This window comes from Myotis myotis, unplaced genomic scaffold (assembly GCF_014108235.1).
Source record: "Myotis myotis isolate mMyoMyo1 unplaced genomic scaffold, mMyoMyo1.p scaffold_m19_p_25, whole genome shotgun sequence".
Taxonomy (NCBI): Eukaryota; Metazoa; Chordata; class Mammalia; order Chiroptera; family Vespertilionidae; genus Myotis; species Myotis myotis.
Genome location: NW_023416330.1, coordinates 1,892,287 through 1,914,100, shown reverse-complemented (window position 1 = coordinate 1,914,100; position 21,814 = coordinate 1,892,287). Strand labels below are relative to the sequence as shown.

Sequence of the window (21,814 nt, the reverse complement as noted above, 5' to 3'; positions counted from 1 at the left end):
ATCCGCGGTTAGTGCCGCGCCGGGGTCTGGGCTGCCGCGGCCATGCCTCGGCCTCGCTCGGGCCCTGTGGACGGAAGAAAGACCTGGGCAGGCTCCGGGCCCCGTGTGAGGCTGGGAACAGCGTGTCCTCTCCATGGCCAGAGCGCCGCCGTGCTGGGGAGGCCTGTGACCAGGAAGGGGGGGGGGGGAGGGGCGACAGGCACCGTGCAGCCCGAAGCCCCTCTGGGCGGAGGGCACCGGCACCGGCAGCGTCTCCCTCCCGCTGGCACACCACACGGGGCGTGACCACATCGGTGAGCCGTCCCTGCGGCTCTTCAGGGGCCGTGTATGTGCTTTACTTTTTTTAAATATGTTTTTATCCATTTCAGAGAGGAGGGGAGAGGGAGAGAGAAACGTCCGTGATGAGAGGGAATCATTGATGGCTGCCTCCTGCACCCCCACACTGGGGGCTGAGCCGCACCCGGCCTGCGCCCCGACCGGGATCGAACGGTGGCCTCCTGGTTCCTAGTCGACGCTCAGCCACGGAGCCACGTATTTTAACTCAGTTCATCCCCACCTGGCCTGTCGTCACCCCGTTTTTCAGTCAGGAAAACTGAGGCAAGGGAGTGTGACTGGATGGCTCAGGCCGCACGGCCACAGACGGGGGGTGGGTTTGGGGCCAGCGCTGGCTCTCCGCAGAGCCTGCCCCTCCTCCTCAGGGTCAGCCTGGAGGTCAGAGCTGGGCCTCCCTGAGACGGCCATGCCCCCCCTCAGCTGCCGCCCCCCCCAATACCAGCCCATCAAGCCCGCCCTGCTCTGAGGAGCCACCTGCCCAGGACAGAGGCTCCCATTCCCGGTGAGCTCTGCTTGGCCTCCGCGTCCAGGCAGGTGGGAAGCTGAGGGCTGGGAGGACTGTTCCTCCCAACAGCCCGCTCTCTGCCGGCCATTCAGACCTTTACTTACACAACCGAGCGCCGCCGCGTCCCACTGGCCAGGCTCACATATGGGATCACGCATGTGGCCTCAAGGCTACATCGCCGCCCAGAACTAGCAGCTCAGGGCCCACACCCGGGGCCTCCCTCCCATAGTCGGGGCCTCCCTCCCACACCCAGGGCCTCCCTCCCACACCCCAGGGCCTCCCTCTCATAGTCGGGGCCTCCCTTCCACACCCAGGGCCTCCGTCCCACACCCCAGGGCCTCCCTCCCACACCACGGGCCTCCCTCCCACACCCGGGGCCTCCCTCCCACACCCGGGGCCTCCCTCCCACACTCGGGGCCTCCCTCCCACACCCAGGGCCTCCCTCCCACACCCAGGGCCTCCTTCCCACACCCGGGGCCTCCCTCCCACACCCGGGGCCTCCCTCCCACACCCGGGGCCTCCCTCCCACACTCGGGGCCTCCCTCCCACACCCGGGACTGAGAACTCCTCGCCCCTTTGTGGTCACCTAAGTGAGGAGCTCACAACCACAGCCTCTCTGGTCAGGGCTGCAAACACCGCCTTGGTTTCCGCGGACCCAGCACTGAGTCCCTCCCGCTGTGTCTGAACAGGTTGAGCACAGTGACAACGCCCCCTGTGGGGTCAGGAGGGCGGCTGTATGGCCATGTGGACGGAGGGGCTGGGGGCTGTGGACGGAGGGGCTGGGGGCCGTGGACGGAGGGGCTGGGGTCGTGGACAGAGGGGCTGGGGGCCATGGACGGAGGGGCTGGGGCCGTGGACGGAGGGGCTGGGGGCCGTGGACAGAGGGGCTGGGGGCCATGGACCGAGGGGCTGGGGGCCGTGGACGGAGGGGCTGGGGGCCGTGCCGGCAGCGAGGCAGCAGGAGGCCAGGAGCCTGGAGGAAGGGCCTCTGGGCAGATGCCAGCCCGCCCGCCAGCTGCACGCCTGGTGCTGGGACAGTGACAGGCTGGAGGCCATGGGACACGCGCGGCGGGCGGACAGAGAGCCCTGGCCGCTGGGTGAGGGTCTGGCTCGGAAGGCGGCCGATGATCCATCTCCCCAGCCCTGCCCTGTCCCCGGGACCCCAGAGCCCCCCGTCCCCCGGAATCCTGGGTGCCTTCCCCGTTAGGAAATCTTATCTGCGAACCCAGCCTGGTGCTCGCAGCTGTGACGGAATCGCTGAAGGCTGTTTCCAAAGATGGCGATGTGGTCGGACCGAGTGTGCTCCTTCGGGGCTGGGCATCCGCCCACCCAGGTGCTGGGCGGGACAGCCACACAGCCCGGGGCTGAGGGGAGTGTCGGGTGTGAGGGGACTGTCCCAGAGGAAGCGCTGGGGCGGGGGGGCGGGGCGGGCGGCGGGGAGCATAGCTGTGCTGCGTGTCCCTGACAACCCGAAGCCCGAGCATCTCGCCGGCTCTGCGTGAACTCAGCCGTGGCTGCAGAGCCGCGCCCTTCCTGCCCCACCCCCACCCCCACCCCCAATATCCCCACTGAGTTCTTATGAAGAAGCAAAAGCAGCTGCCTGCCCGCGGGCACTGGGGCAGGGCTTTTATGAGATCGTCCAGGACACGTCTGCTCGGTCTGTCCCCTCGCTCAGTCAGTTCTCCCTGCTGGGCGCCACCTGCCCTGCCTCTTCCTGAGGGACCGCCCACCGACACCCCCTCTCACAGGTGGGAAAGACCTGGGAGAGGCCTGGGGCATCGGAAGCGTGGAAGGGCGGGCCTCAGGCCTTGATGGTCTGTGCATCTGGAAGTCCGGGTCCCCGGTCACGGCAGCCTTGCTGGGGGGCGGAGGTGGGTGGGGTGGGGGGTGTCAGGTCTGCAGGTGGCTCCTTCGAGACCAGAGGCGCCGGCTTGCGGGTGAGCTGGCATCTCTGACGGAGCGGAGACTGAGCAGGGCACGTGGCGTGTCCACCCCATGGCCTCCCTCCTGCGCCCGGGCATGCTGGGGGAGCCCCCGCCATGCCACCCAGAGGGTGCAGTCATGGGGACACAGCCCCCTTCACTAGCCAGGTCTCCCGTCTAGCGGTTGAGAAGGTCCAAAGGTGAATTCATTTACAGGACTTGACCTTCAAGTTGCTTAAAATCTGCTGGAGGGAAAGTAGACAGAAAAGAGCAGTAATGACCCACTGCGAACCGTCGCGCACCCAGGCCGGTGCGGTGACGGACGTGCAGCGGGTGTGGAGCGGGGACCAGCAGTTCGGCGCCGGCTCAGCAGATGGTCTGAGCCGCGTGGCCCTGGGCGTGGACGGCCGGGGAGGACAGTCCTGACAACACAGGGGGCGCTGCATGAGGAAGCCATCCAATAACCGCGCCGGCCTGGACTGGGGAGTGCCCCACGCAGAGGCGGCCTGCAGACACGGGATGATCTCTGCACCACTGGCACCATACCAGGCACACACACTGGGCACATGTACACACACTGGGCACGCACATTGGGCATCCACTGTGGGCACATGTACACACACTGGGCACGCACATTGGGCATCCACTGTGGGCACATGTACACACACTGGGCACGCACATTGGGCATCCACTGTGGGCACATGTACACACACTGGGCACGCACATTGGGCATCCACTGTGGGCACATGTACACACACACTGGGCACACACATTGGGCACATGCACACACACTGGGCACACACATTGGGCACATGTACACACACATGGGCACACACATTGGGCACATGTACACACACACTGGGCACACACATTGGGCACATGTACACACACACTGGGCACACACATTGGACATCCACTGTGGGCACATGTACACACACTGGGCACACACATTGGACATCCACTGTGGGCACATGTACACACACTGGGCACACACATTGGACATCCACTGTGGGCACATGTACACACACTGGGCACACACATTGGACATCCACTGTGGGCACATGTACACACACACTGGGCACACACATTGGGCACATGCACACACACACTGGGCACACACATTGGACATCCACTGTGGGCACATGTACACACACACTGGGCACACACATTGGGCACATGCACACACACACTGGGCACACAGATTGGACATCCACTGTGGGCACATGTACACACACTGGGCACACACATTGGGCACATGCACACACACACGGGGCACACACAATGGGCACATGTACGCACACGTGGGCACACACAGTGGGCACATGGACACACACGGGCACACACATTGGGCACATGGACACACACATGGACACACACATTGGGCACATGGACACACATTGGGCACATGTACACACACGGGCACACACAATGGGCACATGTACGCACACATGGGCACATACATTGGGCACATGGGCACACACTGGGCACACACATTGGGCACATGTACACACATATGGGCACACACATTGGGCACATACATGTACACACACACTGGGCACACACATTGGGCACATGCACACACAGTCCTGCTCGGTCTTCCTGCTGAAATGTGGGAGCAGAACAGGCTGCCCTTCTCCCTGTCAGTCAGTTGCTATTGGCTTTCGAAAGATTCTAGCCACTAATTTCCCATAATTCAGCCTCGTGATCATTTCTCAGTGCCCGAACCCACGGGGTCTGGAAAAGCCTGAGGCCCCACCGCATCTGCCGCTGGGCACCGCTGGGCACAACCGGGGAAGCCACCTGGGGAGCAGTCTTTGTTCCTCTGCATCTGATAACACCTAATTCCCCCAAATGTCAGAGGCAGCTCACATCTAATTAAGGAGCGGCCATTCGTATGCTGCAGACTGGAGGTCCCCGGCCCCCGAGCCAAAAGCGGAGTCCTTCGGGGGACGTGCCAATCCTTTCTTATTTCCTCCGCTGAGCCCGGGCCTCTGTGAGTGCAATTATGGGACAAATAGCGTGGCTTAGCTCCGCTGCCCTGTGGGACAGCCAGCTCTCTGCTGATAAAACCAGCTGTGTGGGCAACCGTTAAACGAGAAATCTAATATTTAACTACATGTAATAGGCTGCTGCCTCGGGGCCTTTCTGGGAGGGTGGGGTTTCAGGGCCGGGAAAAGCTACTCAAATGCAGGCATGCATCCACACGATTCGCCCGCGGTGCTCCCCCACGCACCACAGCTCCCGGCGCTGCAAACGGGTGGTCTGGGGGCAAGTGTTCGCATGAACTCCAGGCCAGTGTGAGTGGCATTTCTCCTCCAGCGTCAGCATCGGAGAAGGCGGGGAGGGCAGCAATTCAAATGCACGTGTGGAGAGAGGCACACAGTCTAAAACTGGGAAAGGCTCTACCCAGTCCTCTTTCTGTTGCTGTTAATCCTCACTGGAGGGTATTTTCCCATGGATTTGTAGAGAGAGTGGAAGGGAGGGGAGAGACATGGAGAGAGACACATGGAGGTGAGAGAGGCACATCGATTGGTTGCCTCCCACATGGGCTCTGACCAGGGCTGGGGATCAAGCCTGCAATTGAGGAACATGCTGTTGACCAGAACTGAACCTGGGACCCTCAGTCCATGGGCCGATGCTCTAGCCACTGAGCCAAAACGGCTAGGGCCTCTTTCATTTGGAAATGTGGCTGCCCACATCAGCCGGCCACCAGCCACTTCCCCCGCAGCGTGGGGCCACTTCCCCGAAAGGGACGGCCATCTCTGTTCTTGTTGGTAAAGACGTTGTATCTGTGTCCCTGCTAATCCCACTCATCTTGGCGAGTTCCCGTTGCTCTAGTGTGACGCACACTCACACACCCAGGGCCCTCTGCTGTCACCCTGGGCTTACGTGGCAGGCGGAGAGGTCAGGGCCACGGGCTGGGGAGGTTGAGGCTCTGGGTGCCTTTGAAGTCCCGCAGTGTGCCTCTTGTTCCTGGTTGTTGTTAATCCTCACCTGAGGATATTTTTTTTCATTGATTTTTTTTTTTTTAGAGAGAGAGAGATGGATAGGGAGAGAAACATCAATGTGAGAGAGACACATTGATTGGTTGCCTCCTGCAATGCCCCAACCAGAGTAGTGATTGAACCTACAACCCAGGTATGTGCCCTTGACCGGGAACCGAACCTGTGACCCTTGATGATTTGATGAGCCCAATGTAGAGTCCCTTGAAGATAAAATTCCCTTTCATAATGGACCACAGACTTCCCCCATGGAGGCTTGATGTGAGAAAGAAAAGAGGAAGTTGGACAGTTTTTGTTACAGGTCAGATGGTAAAATAAGGTGATAGGGCCCTTTCAGTAGGAGAGGAATGGAGTGGGTGGATGAGGGGCATTCTTGCACCTGGAGAAGCAGGTACTGAGGGACTCTGTGTGCTTTGCAAGCTAGGGGACAGCCTCCGTGCAGTCAGGGGAGAGGAAAGGAGGGGCAGGGGGAGGGGATGACTAGTGTTAGGGTTAGGGGGAGGGGGAGGGCGAGGGAGAGGGTTAGGCTGACAGCTGACATGCTCATCCATGCTGAGAGCCCCAGAGTCCGATAACCTTACGATGAAGGTAAGAAATATGACTCTTAAATTATCCTAGAAAATGTAACAAAGATCGCATTCCTGTTCTCCTTTCCTCCCTGGGATACTGTGGCCTCTATATTTGGAGAACCATTTGTCCTAACACACACATGGCATCAGTTTCCCCAAAACAGCAGGTTTGACATCAAACATCCCCAAACCGACAGTGTAAGAGGCGCTACACAGCAGGGAGGCCTCCCAACTGCCCAAGCTCATGGCTGTCACGTCAGCAAGATATCAAGTGTCTCTGTGTCTTGGGCTTGTGATCGAATTGTAAAGACCGCCTCCAGGACAGGTGTAGGCCCAGTGTGTGGTACATGGGAAACTGTGCAGACCGCCTCCAGGACTGGTGTAGGCCCAGTGTGTGGTACATGGGAAACTGTGCAGACCGCCTCCAGGACTGGTGTAGGCCCTGTGTGTGGTACAGGGGAAATTGTTCAGACCGCCTCCAGGACAGGTGTAGGCCCAGTGTGTGGTACATGGGAAACTGTGCAGACCGCCTCCAGGACTGGTGTAGGCCCAGTGTGTGGTACATGGGAAACTGTGCAGACCGCCTCCAGGACTGGTGTAGGCCCAGTGTGTGGTACATGGGAAATTGTGCAGACCGCCTCCAGGACAGGTGTAGGCCCAGTGTGTGGTACAAGGGAAACTGTGCAGACCGCCTCCAGGACTGGTGTAGGCCCAGTGTGTGGTACATGGGAAATTGTGCAGACCGCCTCCAGGACTGGTGTAGGCCCAGTGTGTGGTACATGGGAAACTGTGCAGACCGCCTCCAGGACTGGTGTAGGACTCAGTGTGTGGTACACGGGAAACTGTGCAGACCGCCCCCAGGACTGCTGTAGGCCCAGTGTGTGGTACACGGGAAATTGTGCAGACCGCCTCCAGGACTGGTGTAGTCCCAGTGTGTGGTACATGGGAAATTGTGCAGACCGCCTCCAGGACTGGTGTAGTCCCAGTGTGTGGTACACGGGAAATTGTGCAGACCGCCTCCAGGACTGGTGTAGGCCCAGTGTGTGGTACACGGGAAATTGTGCAGACCTCCCCCAGGACTGGTGTAGGCCCCGCGTGTGGTACATGGGAAATTGTGCAGACCGCCCCCAGGACTGGTGTAGGCCCCGTGTGTGTGGTACATGGGAAATTGTGCAGACTGCCTCCAGGACTGGTGTAGGCCCAGTGTGTGGTACACGGGAAATTGTGCAGACCTCCTCCAGGACTGGTGTAGGCCCAGCGTGTGGTACATGGGAAATTGTGCAGACCGCCCCCAGGACTGGTGTAGGCCCAGTGTGTGGTGCATGGGAAATTGTACAGACCGCCTCCAGGACTGGTGTAGTCCCCGCGTGTGGTATATGGAAAATTGTGCAGACCGCCCCCAGGACTGGTGTAGGACTCAGTGTGTGGTATGTGGGAAATTGTACAGACCGCCTCCAGGACTGGTGTAGTCCCCACGTGTGGTACATGGAAAATTGTGCAGACCGCCCCCAGGACTGGTGTAGGACTCAGTGTGTGGTACGTGGGAAATTGTACAGACCGCCTCCAGGACTGGTGTAGTCCCCGCGTGTGGTACATGGAAAATTGTGCAGACCGCCTCCAGAACTGGTGTATGCCCAGTGTGTGGTACATGGGAAATTGTGCAGACCGCCTCCAGGACTGGTGTAGGCCCAGTGTGTGGTACATGGTAAATTGTGCAGACCGCCCCCAGGACTGGTGTAGGCCCTGTGTGTGGTACATGGGAAATTGTGCAGACCGCCTCCAGGACTCGTGTAGACCCAGTGTGTGGTGCATGGGAAATTGTGCAGACCGCCCCTAGGACTGGTGTAGGCCCAGTGTGTGTTACATGGGAAATTGTGCAGACCACCCCCAGGACTGGTGTAGTCCCCCCGTGTGGTACATGGGAAATTGTGCAGACCGCCCTCAGGACTGGTGTAGTCCCCCGGTGTGGTACATGGGAAATTGTGCAGACCGCCCCCAGGACTGGTGTAGGACTCAGTGTGTGGTACATGGGAAATTGTGCAGACCGCCCCCAGGACTGGTGTAGGCCCAGTGTGTGGTACATGGGAAATTGTGCAGACCGCCTCCAGGACTGGTGTAGTCCCCGCGTGTGGTACATGGGAAATTGTGCAGACCGCCCCCAGGACTGGTGTAGGCCCTGTGTGTGGTACATGGGAAATTGTGCAGACCCCCTCCAGGACTGGTGTAGGACTCAGTGTGTGGTGCATGGGAAATTGTGCAGACCGCCTCCAGGACTGGTGTAGTCCCCGCGTGTGGTACATGGAAAATTGTGCAGACCGCCTCCAGAACTGGTGTATGCCCAGTGTGTGGTACATGGGAAATTGTGCAGACCGCCTCCAGGACTGGTGTAGGCCCAGTGTGTGGTACATGGGAAACTGTGCAGACCGCCCCCAGGACTGGTGTAGGCCCTGTGTGTGGTACATGGGAAATTGTGCAGACCGCCTCCAGGACTCGTGTAGACCCAGTGTGTGGTGCATGGGAAATTGTGCAGACCGCCCCTAGGACTGGTGTAGGCCCAGTGTGTGTTACATGGGAAATTGTGCAGACCGCCCCCAGGACTGGTGTAGTCCCCCCGTGTGGTACATGGGAAATTGTGCAGACCGCCCTCAGGACTGGTGTAGTCCCCCGGTGTGGTACATGGGAAATTGTGCAGACCGCCCCCAGGACTGGTGTAGGACTCAGTGTGTGGGACATGGGAAATTGTGCAGACCGCCCCCAGGACTGGTGTAGGCCCAGTGTGTGGTACATGGGAAATTGTGCAGACCGCCTCCAGGACTGGTGTAGTCCCCGCGTGTGGTACATGGGAAATTGTGCAGACCGCCACCAGGACTGGTGTAGGCCCTGTGTGTGGTACATGGGAAATTGTGCAGACCCCCTCCAGGACTGGTGTAGGACTCAGTGTGTGGTACATGGGAAATTGTGCAGACCGCTCCCAGGACTGGTGTAGGACTCAGTGTGTGGTGCATGGGAAATTGTGCAGACCGCCTCCAGGACTGGTGTAGGCCCAGTGTGTGGTACACGGGAAATTGTGCAGACCGCCCCCAGGACTGGTGTAGGACTCAGTGTGTGGTACATGGGAAATTGTGCAGACCGCCCCCAGGACTGGTGTAGGACTCAGTGTGTGGTACATGGGAAATTGTGCAGACCGCCCCCAGGACTGGTGTAGGACTCAGTGTGTGGTGCATGGGAAATTGTGTAGACCGCCCCCAGGACTGGTGTAGCCCCAGTGTGTGGTACATGGGAAATTTTGCAGACCGCCTCCAGGACTGGTGTAGCCCCAGTGTGTGGTGCATGGGAAATTGTGCAGACCGCCCCCAGGACTGGTGTAGCCCCAGTGTGTGGTACATGGGAAATTGTGCAGACCGCCCCCAGGACTGGTGTAGCCCCAGTGTGTGGTACACGGGAAATTGTGCAGACCGCCCCCAGGACTGGTGTAGGCCCAGTGTGTGGTACATGGGAAACTGTGCAGACCGCCCCCAGGACTGGTGTAGGCCCAGTGTGTGGTACATGGGAAACTGTGCAGACCGCCCCCAGGATTGGTGTAGTCCCCGCGTGTGGTACATGGGAAATTGTGCAGACCGCCCCAGGACTGGTGTAGTCCCCGCGTGTGGTACATGGGAAATTGTGCAGACCGCCCCCAGGACTGGTGTAGTCCCCGCGTGTGGTACATGGGAAACTGTGCAGACCGCCTCCTGGACTGGTGTAGGACTCAGTGTGTGGTGCATGGGAAATTGTGCAGACCTCCCCCAGGACTGGTGTAGGCCCCGCGTGTGGTACATGGGAAATTGTGCAGACCGCCCCCAGGACTGGTGTTTGCCCAGTGTGTGGTACATGGGAAATTGTGCAGACCGCCTCCCGGACTGGTGTAGGCCCAGTGTGTGGTACAGGGGAAATTGTGCAGACCGCCTCCAGGACTGGTGTAGTCCCAGCGTGTGGTACATGGGAAACTGTGCAGACCGCCTCCAGGACTGGTGTAGGCCCAGTGTGTGGTACACGGGAAATTGTGCAGACCTCCCCCAGGACTGGTGTAGTCCCCGCGTGTGGTACATGGGAAATTGTGCAGACCGCCCCCAGGACTGGTGTAGGCCCAGTGTGTGGTACATGGGAAATTGTGCAGACCGCCCCCAGGACTGGTATAGGACTCAGTGTGTGGTACGTGGGAAATTGTGCAGACCGCCTCCAGGACTGGTGTAGGCCCAGTGTGTGGTACATGAGAAATTGTGCAGACCGCCCCCAGGACTGGTATAGGACTCAGTGTGTGGTACATGGGAAATTGTGCAGACCGCCCCCAGGACTGGTGTAGTCCCCGCGTGTGGTACATGGGAAATTGTGTAGACCGCCCCCAGGACTGGTGTAGGCCCTGTGTGTGGTACATGGGAAATTGTGCAGACCGCCTCCAGGACTGGTGTAGTCCCCGCGTGTGGTACATGGAAAATTGTGCAGACCGCCTCCAGCACTGGTGTATGCCCAGTGTGTGGTACATGGGAAATTGTGCAGACCGCCTCCAGGACTGGTGTAGGCCCAGTGTGTGGTACATGGGAAATTGTGCAGACCGCCTCCAGGACTGGTGTAGACCCAGTGTGTGGTGCATGGGAAATTGTGCAGACCGCCTCCAGGACTGGTGTAGGCCCCGCGTGTGGTACATGGGAAATTGTGCAGACCGCCCCCAGGACTGGTGTAGGCCCAGTGTGTGGTACATGGGAAACTGTGCAGACCGCCCCCAGGACTGGTGTAGGCCCAGTGTGTGGTACATGGGAAATTGTGAAGACCGCCCCCAGGATTGGTGTAGTCCCCGCGTGTGGTACATGGGAAATTGTGCAGACCGCCCCAGGACTGGTGTAGTCCCCGCGTGTGGTACATGGGAAATTGTGCAGACCGCCCCCAGGACTGGTGTAGTCCCCGCGTGTGGTACATGGGAAATTGTGCAGACCGCCTCCTGGACTGGTGTAGGACTCAGTGTGTGGTGCATGGGAAATTGTGCAGACCTCCCCCAGGACTGGTGTAGGCCCCGCGTGTGGTACATGGGAAATTGTGCAGACCGCCCCCAGGACTGGTGTTTGCCCAGTGTGTGGTACATGGGAAATTGTGCAGACCGCCTCCCGGACTGGTGTAGGCCCAGTGTGTGGTACACGGGAAATTGTGCAGACCGCCTCCAGGACTGGTGTAGTCCCAGTGTGTGGTACATGGGAAACTGTGCAGACCGCCTCCAGGACTGGTGTAGGCCCAGTGTGTGGTACATGGGAAATTGTGCAGACCTCCCCCAGGACTGGTGTAGGCCCCGCGTGTGGTACATGGGAAATTGTGCAGACCTCCCCCAGGACTGGTGTAGGCCCAGTGTGTGGTACATGGGAAACTGTGCAGACCGCCTCCAGGACTGGTGTAGGCCCAGTGTGTGGTACATGGGAAACTGTGCAGACCGCCTCCAGGACTGGTGTAGGCCCAGTGTGTGGTACACGGGAAATTGTGCAGACCTCCCCCAGGACTGGTGTAGGCCCCGCGTGTGGTACGTGGGAAATTGTGCAGACCGCCCCCAGGACTGGTGTAGGCCCAGTGTGTGGTACATGGGAAATTGTGCAGACCGCCCCCAGGACTGGTATAGGACTCAGTGTGTGGTACGTGGGAAATTGTGCAGACCGCCTCCAGGACTGGTGTAGGCCCAGTGTGTGGTACATGGGAAATTGTGCAGACCGCCCCCAGGACTGGTATAGGACTCAGTGTGTGGTACATGGGAAATTGTGCAGACCGCCTCCAGCACTGGTGTATGCCCAGTGTGTGGTACATGGGAAATTGTGCAGACCGCCTCCAGGACTGGTGTAGGCCCAGTGTGTGGTACATGGGAAATTGTGCAGACCGCCTCCAGGACTGGTGTAGCCCCAGTGTGTGGTGCATGGGAAATTGTGCAGACCGCCCCCAGGACTGGTGTAGGCCCAGTGTGTGGTACATGGGAAATTGTGCAGACCGCCTCCAGGACTGGTGTAGACCCAGTGTGTGGTTCATGGGAAATTGTGCAGACCGCCTCCAGGACTGGTATAGGCCCAGTGTGTGGTACATGGGAAATTCTGCAGACCGCCCCCAGGACTGGTGTAGGACTCAGTGTGTGGTGCATGGGAAATTGTGCAGACCGCCTCCAGGACTGGTGTATGCCCCGCGTGTGGTGCACGGGAAAACCTGTGGCTTCAGTAAATGTTGGCTGAATCAGACTATTCTTTCTTCTCTTTCTTTCAGAGCTATTTGACCTAGAAACAAATGAACACATACGGAAGGCTATAAATGACCGGCAGATGCCCCAAGTGGAATACAGGCAAATCAAGATAGAGGATTACAGTAAGTGCTGCATCTTTCTCTTTAAAAGGAGAAGCAAATATCTGATCTGAAATGGTTCCCCAGACTCCCTTGCCCTGTTCTCTGATGAGGTTGTTTCTACATAGAGAGACACTCGGGACAGTGCAGGGTTTTCTGTGAAGAGAAGCCAAGCCACTTGGTAAGGCTTTATGTCCCAAGGCAATATGTCAAAGGAAAGTCCAGCCCACCCAAATGGATGACATCCCTGACTGCTTCAAACTTCCATACACAACCTGGAGGCCAGGTATTCAGATCCAAACTCATGAGAACCCTCAAATTAACTACATATATACTTTTGTGCTGTTCTTTTATAAGTAAGAAACAAAAGGCAAGAAAACAAGACCATTTTATTTTTATTTTTTTTTTAAATATATTTTATTGATTTTTTACAGAGAGGAAGGGAGAGAGATAGAGAGTCAGAAACATCGATGAGAGAGAAACATCGACCAGCCGCCTCCTGCACATCCCCCACCGGGGATGTGCCCGCAACCCAGGTACATGCCCTTGACCGGAATCGAACCTGGGACCTTTCAGTCCGCAGGCTGACGCTCTATCCACTGAGCCAAACCGGTTTCGGCGAAAACAAGACCATTTTAGATTGCCAGTGATGATGGATAGGTGGATGGATGGATGAATGGATGATGGAAGATGGATGGATAGATGGATGGATGGATGAGTGGATGATGGATTGATAGAGATGGATGGATGGATGATGGATGGATGGATGGATGGATGGATGGATGGATGATGGATGGATTGATAGATAATGAGGATGGATGATGGATGGATGGATGAATAGATGATGGAGGATGGAGGCAGGATGGATGGATGATGGATGGATGAATGGATGATGGATTGATAGAGATGGATGGATAGATGATGGATGGATGAATGGATGATGGATTGATAGAGATGGATGAATGGATGATGGAGGATGGATGGATGGATGGATGGATAGATGATGGATGGAAGGATGATAGAGGATGGATTGATAGATAATGAGGATGGATGATGGATGGATGAATGGATGGATAAATAATGGATGCATGTATGAATGGATGGGAGGATGGATGAACACACAGCAAGCAATTTCCACATGTTTGTTCTGAGCCCCCCTACACACACACACACACACACACACCTTCCATGTATAGCTGCAGACCTCAGGAGAGGCCCCCTACCTGCAGAATCCAGTACAAAATGTACATGTGGGTGCTTCATTCACAGTTTATTATAGTGGCAGAGCATTAAGCCCACAGCAGGCCCTTATGGGGCCATGTGTGTCTGCACAGGTAACACGCTGGGAGCCAGCCAGATGGACCTCCATGGCCAGACACCAAATTCCTGACTCACCCCTGCTCACTGCTCAGCAAGTTTTCCAGAACCCTCCCTCACATTTTCTCACATCTGTCCCTTCCTACAATAGCCTTTGAGGACAGATCGCCTCCCTGGGTGAGGTTCAGCCTCATCTCCTAAACCAGTGATGGCAAACCTATGACACGCGTGTCAGAGGTGACACGCGAACTCAATTTTTTGGTTGATTTTTCTTTGTTAAATGGCATTTAAATATATAAAATAAATATCAGAAATATAAGTCTTTGTTTTACTATGGTTGCAAATATCAAAAAATTTTTATATGTGACATGGCACCAGAGTTAAGTTAGGGTTTTCAAAATGCTAACACGCCGAGCTCAAAAGGTTCGCGATCACTATCCTAAACCCAGTGCCCCCTTCTCACACTGCTGTCACAGGGACAGCCCCAAACCCAGGCCACTAAAGGCTGATGCCATCCCCTCCTCAGAAAGTGCAGAAAAGGCCTTCAGAAGCCGATTACCCACCTGCCCCTCCCGCCACGTGAGCTTCCTCCCAGCCTGGGGTTTGACTCGACAGGCAGATGAAAGTGAGGATGCCACGGGTCTGAAAGACTCTGCTCTGGGGACCTGCTATTGTGTGTTGTGTTGTGTTGTGTTGTGTTGTGTTGTGTTGTGTTGTGTTGGTTGTATTGTGTTGAGTTCTGTTGTGTCGTGTCGTGCTGTGCTGTGCTGTGTTGTGTTGAGTTGAGTCATGTTAAGTTGTGTTGTGTTGTGCTGTGTTGAGTCGTGTTGTGTTGTGTTGAGTTGTGTTTGTTCGTTGGAGGCTGCAGCTTTCCCCCAAGCAACACGCCTTCTGGAAAGACTCTCCGGGAAGCAAGCTGCCAGTCCTGGCCCGCTCGGACTTGGGGCTTATCATCTGCGGCAGGGAGCAGCCCAGACCATGTTTTATGGATATTTCAGTGATAAAGTCAGAGCCTGCCTTTCTTTGTCCCCGGGCCATTGACCCAATTTGCAAGCCATTAACATTCAGTCAGAATTAGGAATGAGACCTGGTCAGAGCGGCTCCCCAGTGGGGCGGGGGACTGTCCTATCGTAATTCAACTGGGAAAGCTGCTAATTCTGATTTAATTGGTAATCTGGGTTGTAGTTAACATCAGTAAACAATTTCTATCTTGAGAGGGAAGGTTTGGGGGAGGACAGAAGAAAGAGGAAAATCCACCCAGTCATGGATGCCACACTACCAAGGGCCAGATCTTGGCGGCCTGGGCTGCACCAGCCCCTCCCGTGGTGTGTGGAGGGGTCCGAGCCCACAGGCAGGCACCTGCCCAGCGCCAGCCTGTGCACAACAAGGCGGGCAGAGCCGTGGTTCTGCATAGAGAGTCCCAGGGGTCTCCGCTGCCCCTCTGGGCTGCCCTCCAGCCTCACGCCTGCCCCTCCATCCCTTCCTCCCCCACTAAATGGCACCTGCAGCTGCCCCAAGGGTCCACCCCTCCCGGCCGGGGCCCTTCTGTGAGCAGAGAGAGCCAGGCTTGCTGTTTTCTAACTCATTCTGTTTGCGAGATTGAATTGAAGCTTCTCATGGAGACACTGAGCCTCAGAGATGGTGGGTGACCTGCCCAAGACCACACAGGGAGCCCGAGCCATCCGGGCCCTGCCTCCCGGTCCCGCGGCCCTAACCCTCCACCTGTGTTCTGTGCCTGCCCAGGCCTGCCCGCGCAGATCCTCAAGCCCGCGACCTTCAGCGACACCACGCACTACCCGCTGCTCCTGGTGGTGTGAGTACCGCCCCCCCTCCTGGGCGCGCTCTGGGGCTCAGAGAGCCGCGGTAAAGATCGAGCTCTTAACAGAGGACAGGAGGGAGGAATGCTGCCGCAAAGGGAACGCTCAGGCCAGCCAGCGGCACTGCCAGGTTCTCTTCGGGGACCACACCGTCAAAGGACCATGGGCTCCGGGCCCCCGGGCAGTGTCGCAGGCAAGCAGGTCTGCAGCCCGTACAGCAGCTGCCAGGTGTCGTCGGGCTCAGACAGTGTGCAAACCTGAGGATGAAGTCGGACCCACCTGGCCGGAGGCCTGGCAACGCTCACACTGCCCACGGCCACCCACTGGCCAGAGGCCGTTCCCACTGCCATGAACCCCGCGCATTTGCCAACAGACGCACTGCAGACAGGCCTGTTCGCGAGCAGCCCCGGTCCGATGCGAGGGCAGCCGTGTGAGCTCTGCCCTCTCCTGGGGGAGTCTGGTCGGGTCCTGCCTGAGTGCCACAGGCCACGCTGCCCCCGGTGCTGAGGGCGGCAGTGCCCACTCACCGCAGGGAAGCACTCCTCGCAGTCAGCACATCTCTGTACACCCCCCCCTCCCCCCGCCTGCCGGGAGTAGAGAAGAGAGAGCCCTGAGACTGCCTGTGGGGAGCAGTGGGCTTGCTTGGGAGGGGTCAGCATGGGGAAGCCCCGGGGAGTCCAGGGACCACAGGGACCACACCTCCCAAATGTCAGGGAGCCCGAGGAGCCGGTCACCTGGCCCGGCTCCTTCCCAGGTCAGGGCGCTCATCCAACGGGAATGGAAGGCGGGGCCAGACGGCTGCCGGCGGGTCCCAACCTGGTTCCCTGCCCACCTGACCCCTTCCTCACTGTCTGCACAGGTCAGCGGTTGGCCATCCTCCACACACCACACACCACACACCACACACCACACACCACACACTACACACCACACATATACACATATACACAGCACATACCACACATCACACACCACACATATACACAGCACACAGCACACATATTCACAGCACACACCACACATATGTACATAGACACACACCACACACAACACATATACACAGCGCACACCACACAGCACACATGTACATAGACACACACCACACACAACACATATACACAGCACACAGCACACAGCACACATGTACATAGACACACACCACACACAACACATATACACACCACACAGCACACAGCACACATGTACATAGACACACACCACACATATACACAGCACACACCACACATATACACAGCACATACCACACATATTCACAGCACACACCGCACACCACACATATACACAGTACACAGTACACACCACACATATACACAGTACACAGTACACACCACACATATACACAGTACACACCACACATCACACATGTACATAGACACACACCACACACAACACATATACAAACCACACACCACACACCACACATATACACAGCACATACCACACATCACACAAGTACATAGACACACACCACACACAACACATATACACAGCACACAGCACACATATTCACAGCACACACTGCACACCACACATATACACAGCACACACCGCACACCACACATTTACACAGTACACAGCACACATATTCACAGCACACACCGCACACCACACATATACACAGCACACAGAACACAACACACATATACACAGCACACAGCACACATATTCACAGCACACACTGCACACCACACATATACACAGTACACAGAACACAACACACATATACACAGCACACAGCACACATATTCACAGCACACACCGCACACCACACATATACACAGTACACAGAACACAACACACATATACACAGCACACAGCACACATATTCACAGCACACACCGCACACCACACATATACACAGCACACAGAACACAACACACATATACACAGCACACAGCACACATATTCACAGCACACACCGCACACCACACATATACACAGTACACAGAACACAACACACATATACACAGCACACAGCACACATATTCACAGCACACACTGCACACCACACATTTACACAGTACACAGCACACATATTCACAACACACACTGCACACCACACATTTACACAGTACACAGCACACATATTCACAATACACACTGCACACCACACATATACACAGTACACAGAACACAACACACATATACACAGTACACAGCACACATATTCACAATACACACTGCACAACACACATATACACAGCACACAGCACACATATTCACAGCACACACTGCACACCACACATTTACACAGTACACAGCACACATATTCACAATACACACTGCACACCACACATATACACAGTACACAGAACACAACACACATATACACAGTACACAGAACACAACACACATATACACAGTACACACTGCACACACCACACACATATACCCAGACACACACTACACAGAAACACACAGCACACATACCATACACAGCACACACTGCACACCCCACCTGCCCTCCCTCCGTCCCTGGCAGAAAGCCGCAATGGCAGTGACGGCACTGGCTGCTCTCAGGGTGGCGCCACCACCTGCCGCTGCCCCTGGCCTCCCCGCCCGCTCACCTGCCCCCACCAAGGAGAGCGATTTAGGAGCCGCCCACGCCCACACCCACGCCCACGCGGGGAGCTGCTAAACTTGCAGGTCCCCAGTTAGAGGGGCCTGTTTGCAGCCCGGCGTCTCCGTGGTGTGAATGTCAGGCCTCCGGCTCGGTGCCTCCGCCAGCAGGTGGTGTCCCTGCGTCAGGGCAGGAAGACGGGCACGGTGAGGGCTGGGGACTTTGCCTCCCAGGGAGCGGGCTGCCTGGCTCCGTAGGAGGCGCAAACGCCACAGGCCTGGGGCGGTGGGGGGGCGGGCGTGGGCACTGTGTCCTCTGAGTTAACTGAGAGAGAGGCTTCCTTCAGACCAGGGGTTCCGCTAAGGCAGCAAAGCTGTCCGTGTCGCTCCAGGCCTGGCGGGGCGCTGAGGCCGCGGGAAAGGCCCCTCTGTGACTCCCAGCCGGTGCCACGTGCTCCGATGCCTCCGCACGCTCATCATCACCCAGGGGTGGGGACGATGCCACTCACCCACGGGGGTGACCAAAATGGGGCGTGGAGTGGGTGGGTGGCAGCAGGGGTCACGGCCCCTCCGGGTGCAAACCCCAGTGCCCGCCCGTCTTCTGCAGGGACGGCGCCCCGGGCAGCCAGAGCGTGGCCGAGAAGTTCGCGGTGACCTGGGAGACGGTGCTGGTGAGCAGCCACGGCGCCATGGTGCTGAAGTTCGACGGCCGGGGCAGCGGCTTCCAGGGCACCAAGCTCCTGCACGAGGTGCGGCGGCGGCTGGGCCTGCTGGAGGACAGGGACCAGCTGCTGGCCGTGCGGTAAGCCCTCCGCACCCGGGGGTCGGCGGGGCGGCATTTCCCCGCGGCCTCACCGCGGCCTCTGCTGTCGTTCTGGTCCGCGCACACGTGTTGCAGGCAGCATAGTCCAACTGAGCACGTGGGCGCGCGGAGCCCTCCCGCACTCCTGGCTCTCACGCAGCCGGCTCGCTGTATGTTTAATTGATAAAACCCGCTGCAGAGGCCGGACACCTCGCCAGCGTCCACACCCATCGCTGCCCCCCTCACAGGAGGAGACAGAGACCTTGAGTGGGGATGGGTCCACGCAGGGGGCGCCCGGTGATGAGGACAGGGCCCCTGCACGCCAGGTGGCCGGTCAGAGAGCCGGCGGCCTGAGACGGGCAGGGTTCCTAGTCGCTCCCCCAGGCGGCGGCCGGAGGCGGCGGGCCCAGCGCCTGTCACAGCCCGGGAGCCGCTCAGCACCAGGCATGCGGGTCGCAGTCACTACTGAGCTTGTTGTTGCCCGAGAGAAAGGCGCATGGAGCCCTGTGCCCGCCCCCGCCCGGCTCCAGGGCAGGAAGCACTTTCATAGACGTCTGGTGCGGGGGCGGCAGCGCCAGCAGACAGGCCGCCGGGAGCCCACGCAACCGAAGCCAGAGACTCACGCATTCAGAACGACAAGGGCGGGAAAACACAGCAACACAGACCCAAACACGGCCTGACGGACAGCGGGCGTGGCTGCTGGACTTTGCGGAGGCCCAGAGCCACGGCCTGAGCGACCGAAGGCCCGAGCGTGCGGCTCGCCTCCCCGCCAGCATGCCTGGGTGCTTTCGGGGTTAAACAATGTCACTTCACTGACTTTTCAAAACATGTTCTCCCTCATTTTAAAGGGTGGATGGCTGTGGTGTGCGCCGAGTCAGTGGCTTTCAAACGGCCAGTGAGGGACGGATGCGGCTCTCCCCAGGGAGTGGCGGGTAGTGGGCGCTGGGCGGCGTGTCCAGAGCCCCGTGTGTCAGGCAGGCCCAGAGGAGGGAGAAATTTCTGCAGAACCCATGGTCCACGAAGGTGCAAGGACATTCACACACACACAACATAAGGAAGGGTGCTGGCTCTGCGAGCCCAGAGGGTGGCCGGCCTCTGGGCTGCGGGAGGGGTGAGCGGGTGGGTGCCGGGCCCATGGCCAGCAGTGTCCACCACAGACGCTGCCACAGGCTGGGCAACAGCAACAGTGGACTTCCGTCAGTGGCGTGGGGCTTGCCCTGCAGGGCTGACAGCAGTTTCCTTGACTCACTGTCCCTCCTCCTCTGTGCCTTTCCACCCGCCCACTGCCTCCTCATGTCTGAACCCCGCCCCTCACCCCGTGGAGCACAGGGGCCTCTGCGGTCACTGAGGGACACGATGTCCTCTGGCTGCGTGGCTGTGTGGCCATGTCTACCTGCTCCCGTCTGCCTCGGGGACAGGGGCAACAGGCATTTCACACGCAGCGTTTTCTAAAAATAAGGAATTGATCTGCCATCTGTCCAAAAACAAAGCAGAACCTGCTGCAGAAAAGCAGTCAATAGAGTCGAGTGTCCCACTCCCGCAGCTCACAGGGACAGCAGCACGTGGCTACCACGCACCCACGGCCACCCCACCGCACAGCCACAGACACCGCACACCCATGGCCACTCCACCGCACAGCCACAGACACCGCACACCCATGGCCACCCCACCGTACAGCCACAGACACCCCCACCGCACAGCCATGGCCACCCCACCGCACAGCCACGGACACCGCACACTCACGGCCACCCCACCGCAAACCATGGACACCGCACACCCATGGCCACCACACAGCCACGGCACCCACCGCACAGCCACGGACACCGCACACCCATGGCCACCACATACCCACGGCCACCCCACCACACAGCTACGGACACCACACAGCTACGGACACCACACACCCATGGCCACCACACACCCATGGCCACCACACAGTCACGGCCACCATAAGCATGCAGGCTTTTCGGAAGCTGAGGCCCCAATAGTTCAAGTCCAAGAAAACTCTGCTAAGCTCTGTGTAGGGTTCAGGTCTGTGCTTTCATGCATCAGAGAGAGAGCCCTTTCATTCATTTAAGCAACCACAAGGCCAGGCCAACACATAGCTCCCGATCGTCCCACGGTTCCCCCATCGTCCTCCCCATCCTGCTTTCGTCCTGAGGCCCATGTGGCACTGTCCTCCTCAGGTGACAATTGCAAAGTCCATTCACAGGCCCAGCCACTGAGCTAGGGAAGGGGGGGACAGCCATGGGAACAGCTGGCATGGGCACAGCCTCAGACGCACAAGCTGGGTCAGACAGAGGAGGCAGTGGACGGGCTCCTGGGGGCCAGACCTCACCCCAAGGATGGGGAGGGCTTTGCCAGCAAGTAATGGGGATGCCCATTCCAAACAGAATGTTTTGGGAGCAAAGGCTGGGGTCATGCTGGGCACAGGCGGGGGCCGTGGAGGGGCAGGAGGGGAAGCAGACGAGGAGGATGCTAGAAACACTCAAACTGGTAATAGAGGAGCAGTGACTAAAGGAAGCACAAGGCAGGGACCCCCTCCCAGGAGCTGGGGACAGAGGACGCCTCAGGTGCGCAGAACCCAGCTCCCTGACCCCCAGCCCTGCACACGGAGCCGGAGCCCCC

The 21,814-nt window shown here is 58.2% G+C and overlaps 1 protein-coding gene across 3 annotated transcripts in view; it reads left to right on the top strand.

Moving 5' to 3' along the window:
* Nucleotides 1-21,814, top strand: part of DPP6 (dipeptidyl peptidase like 6) — a 569,872-nt gene that overhangs the window by 537,311 nt on the left and 10,747 nt on the right. For all 3 annotated transcript variants that reach the window (XM_036356191.1, XM_036356189.1, XM_036356190.1), the window contains exons 18-20: nucleotides 12,596-12,694; nucleotides 15,731-15,800; nucleotides 18,992-19,186. In XM_036356191.1, the coding sequence (XP_036212084.1) occupies nucleotides 12,596-12,694; nucleotides 15,731-15,800; nucleotides 18,992-19,186 (364 nt within the window). The remainder of the gene's footprint in view (nucleotides 1-12,595; nucleotides 12,695-15,730; nucleotides 15,801-18,991; nucleotides 19,187-21,814) is intronic.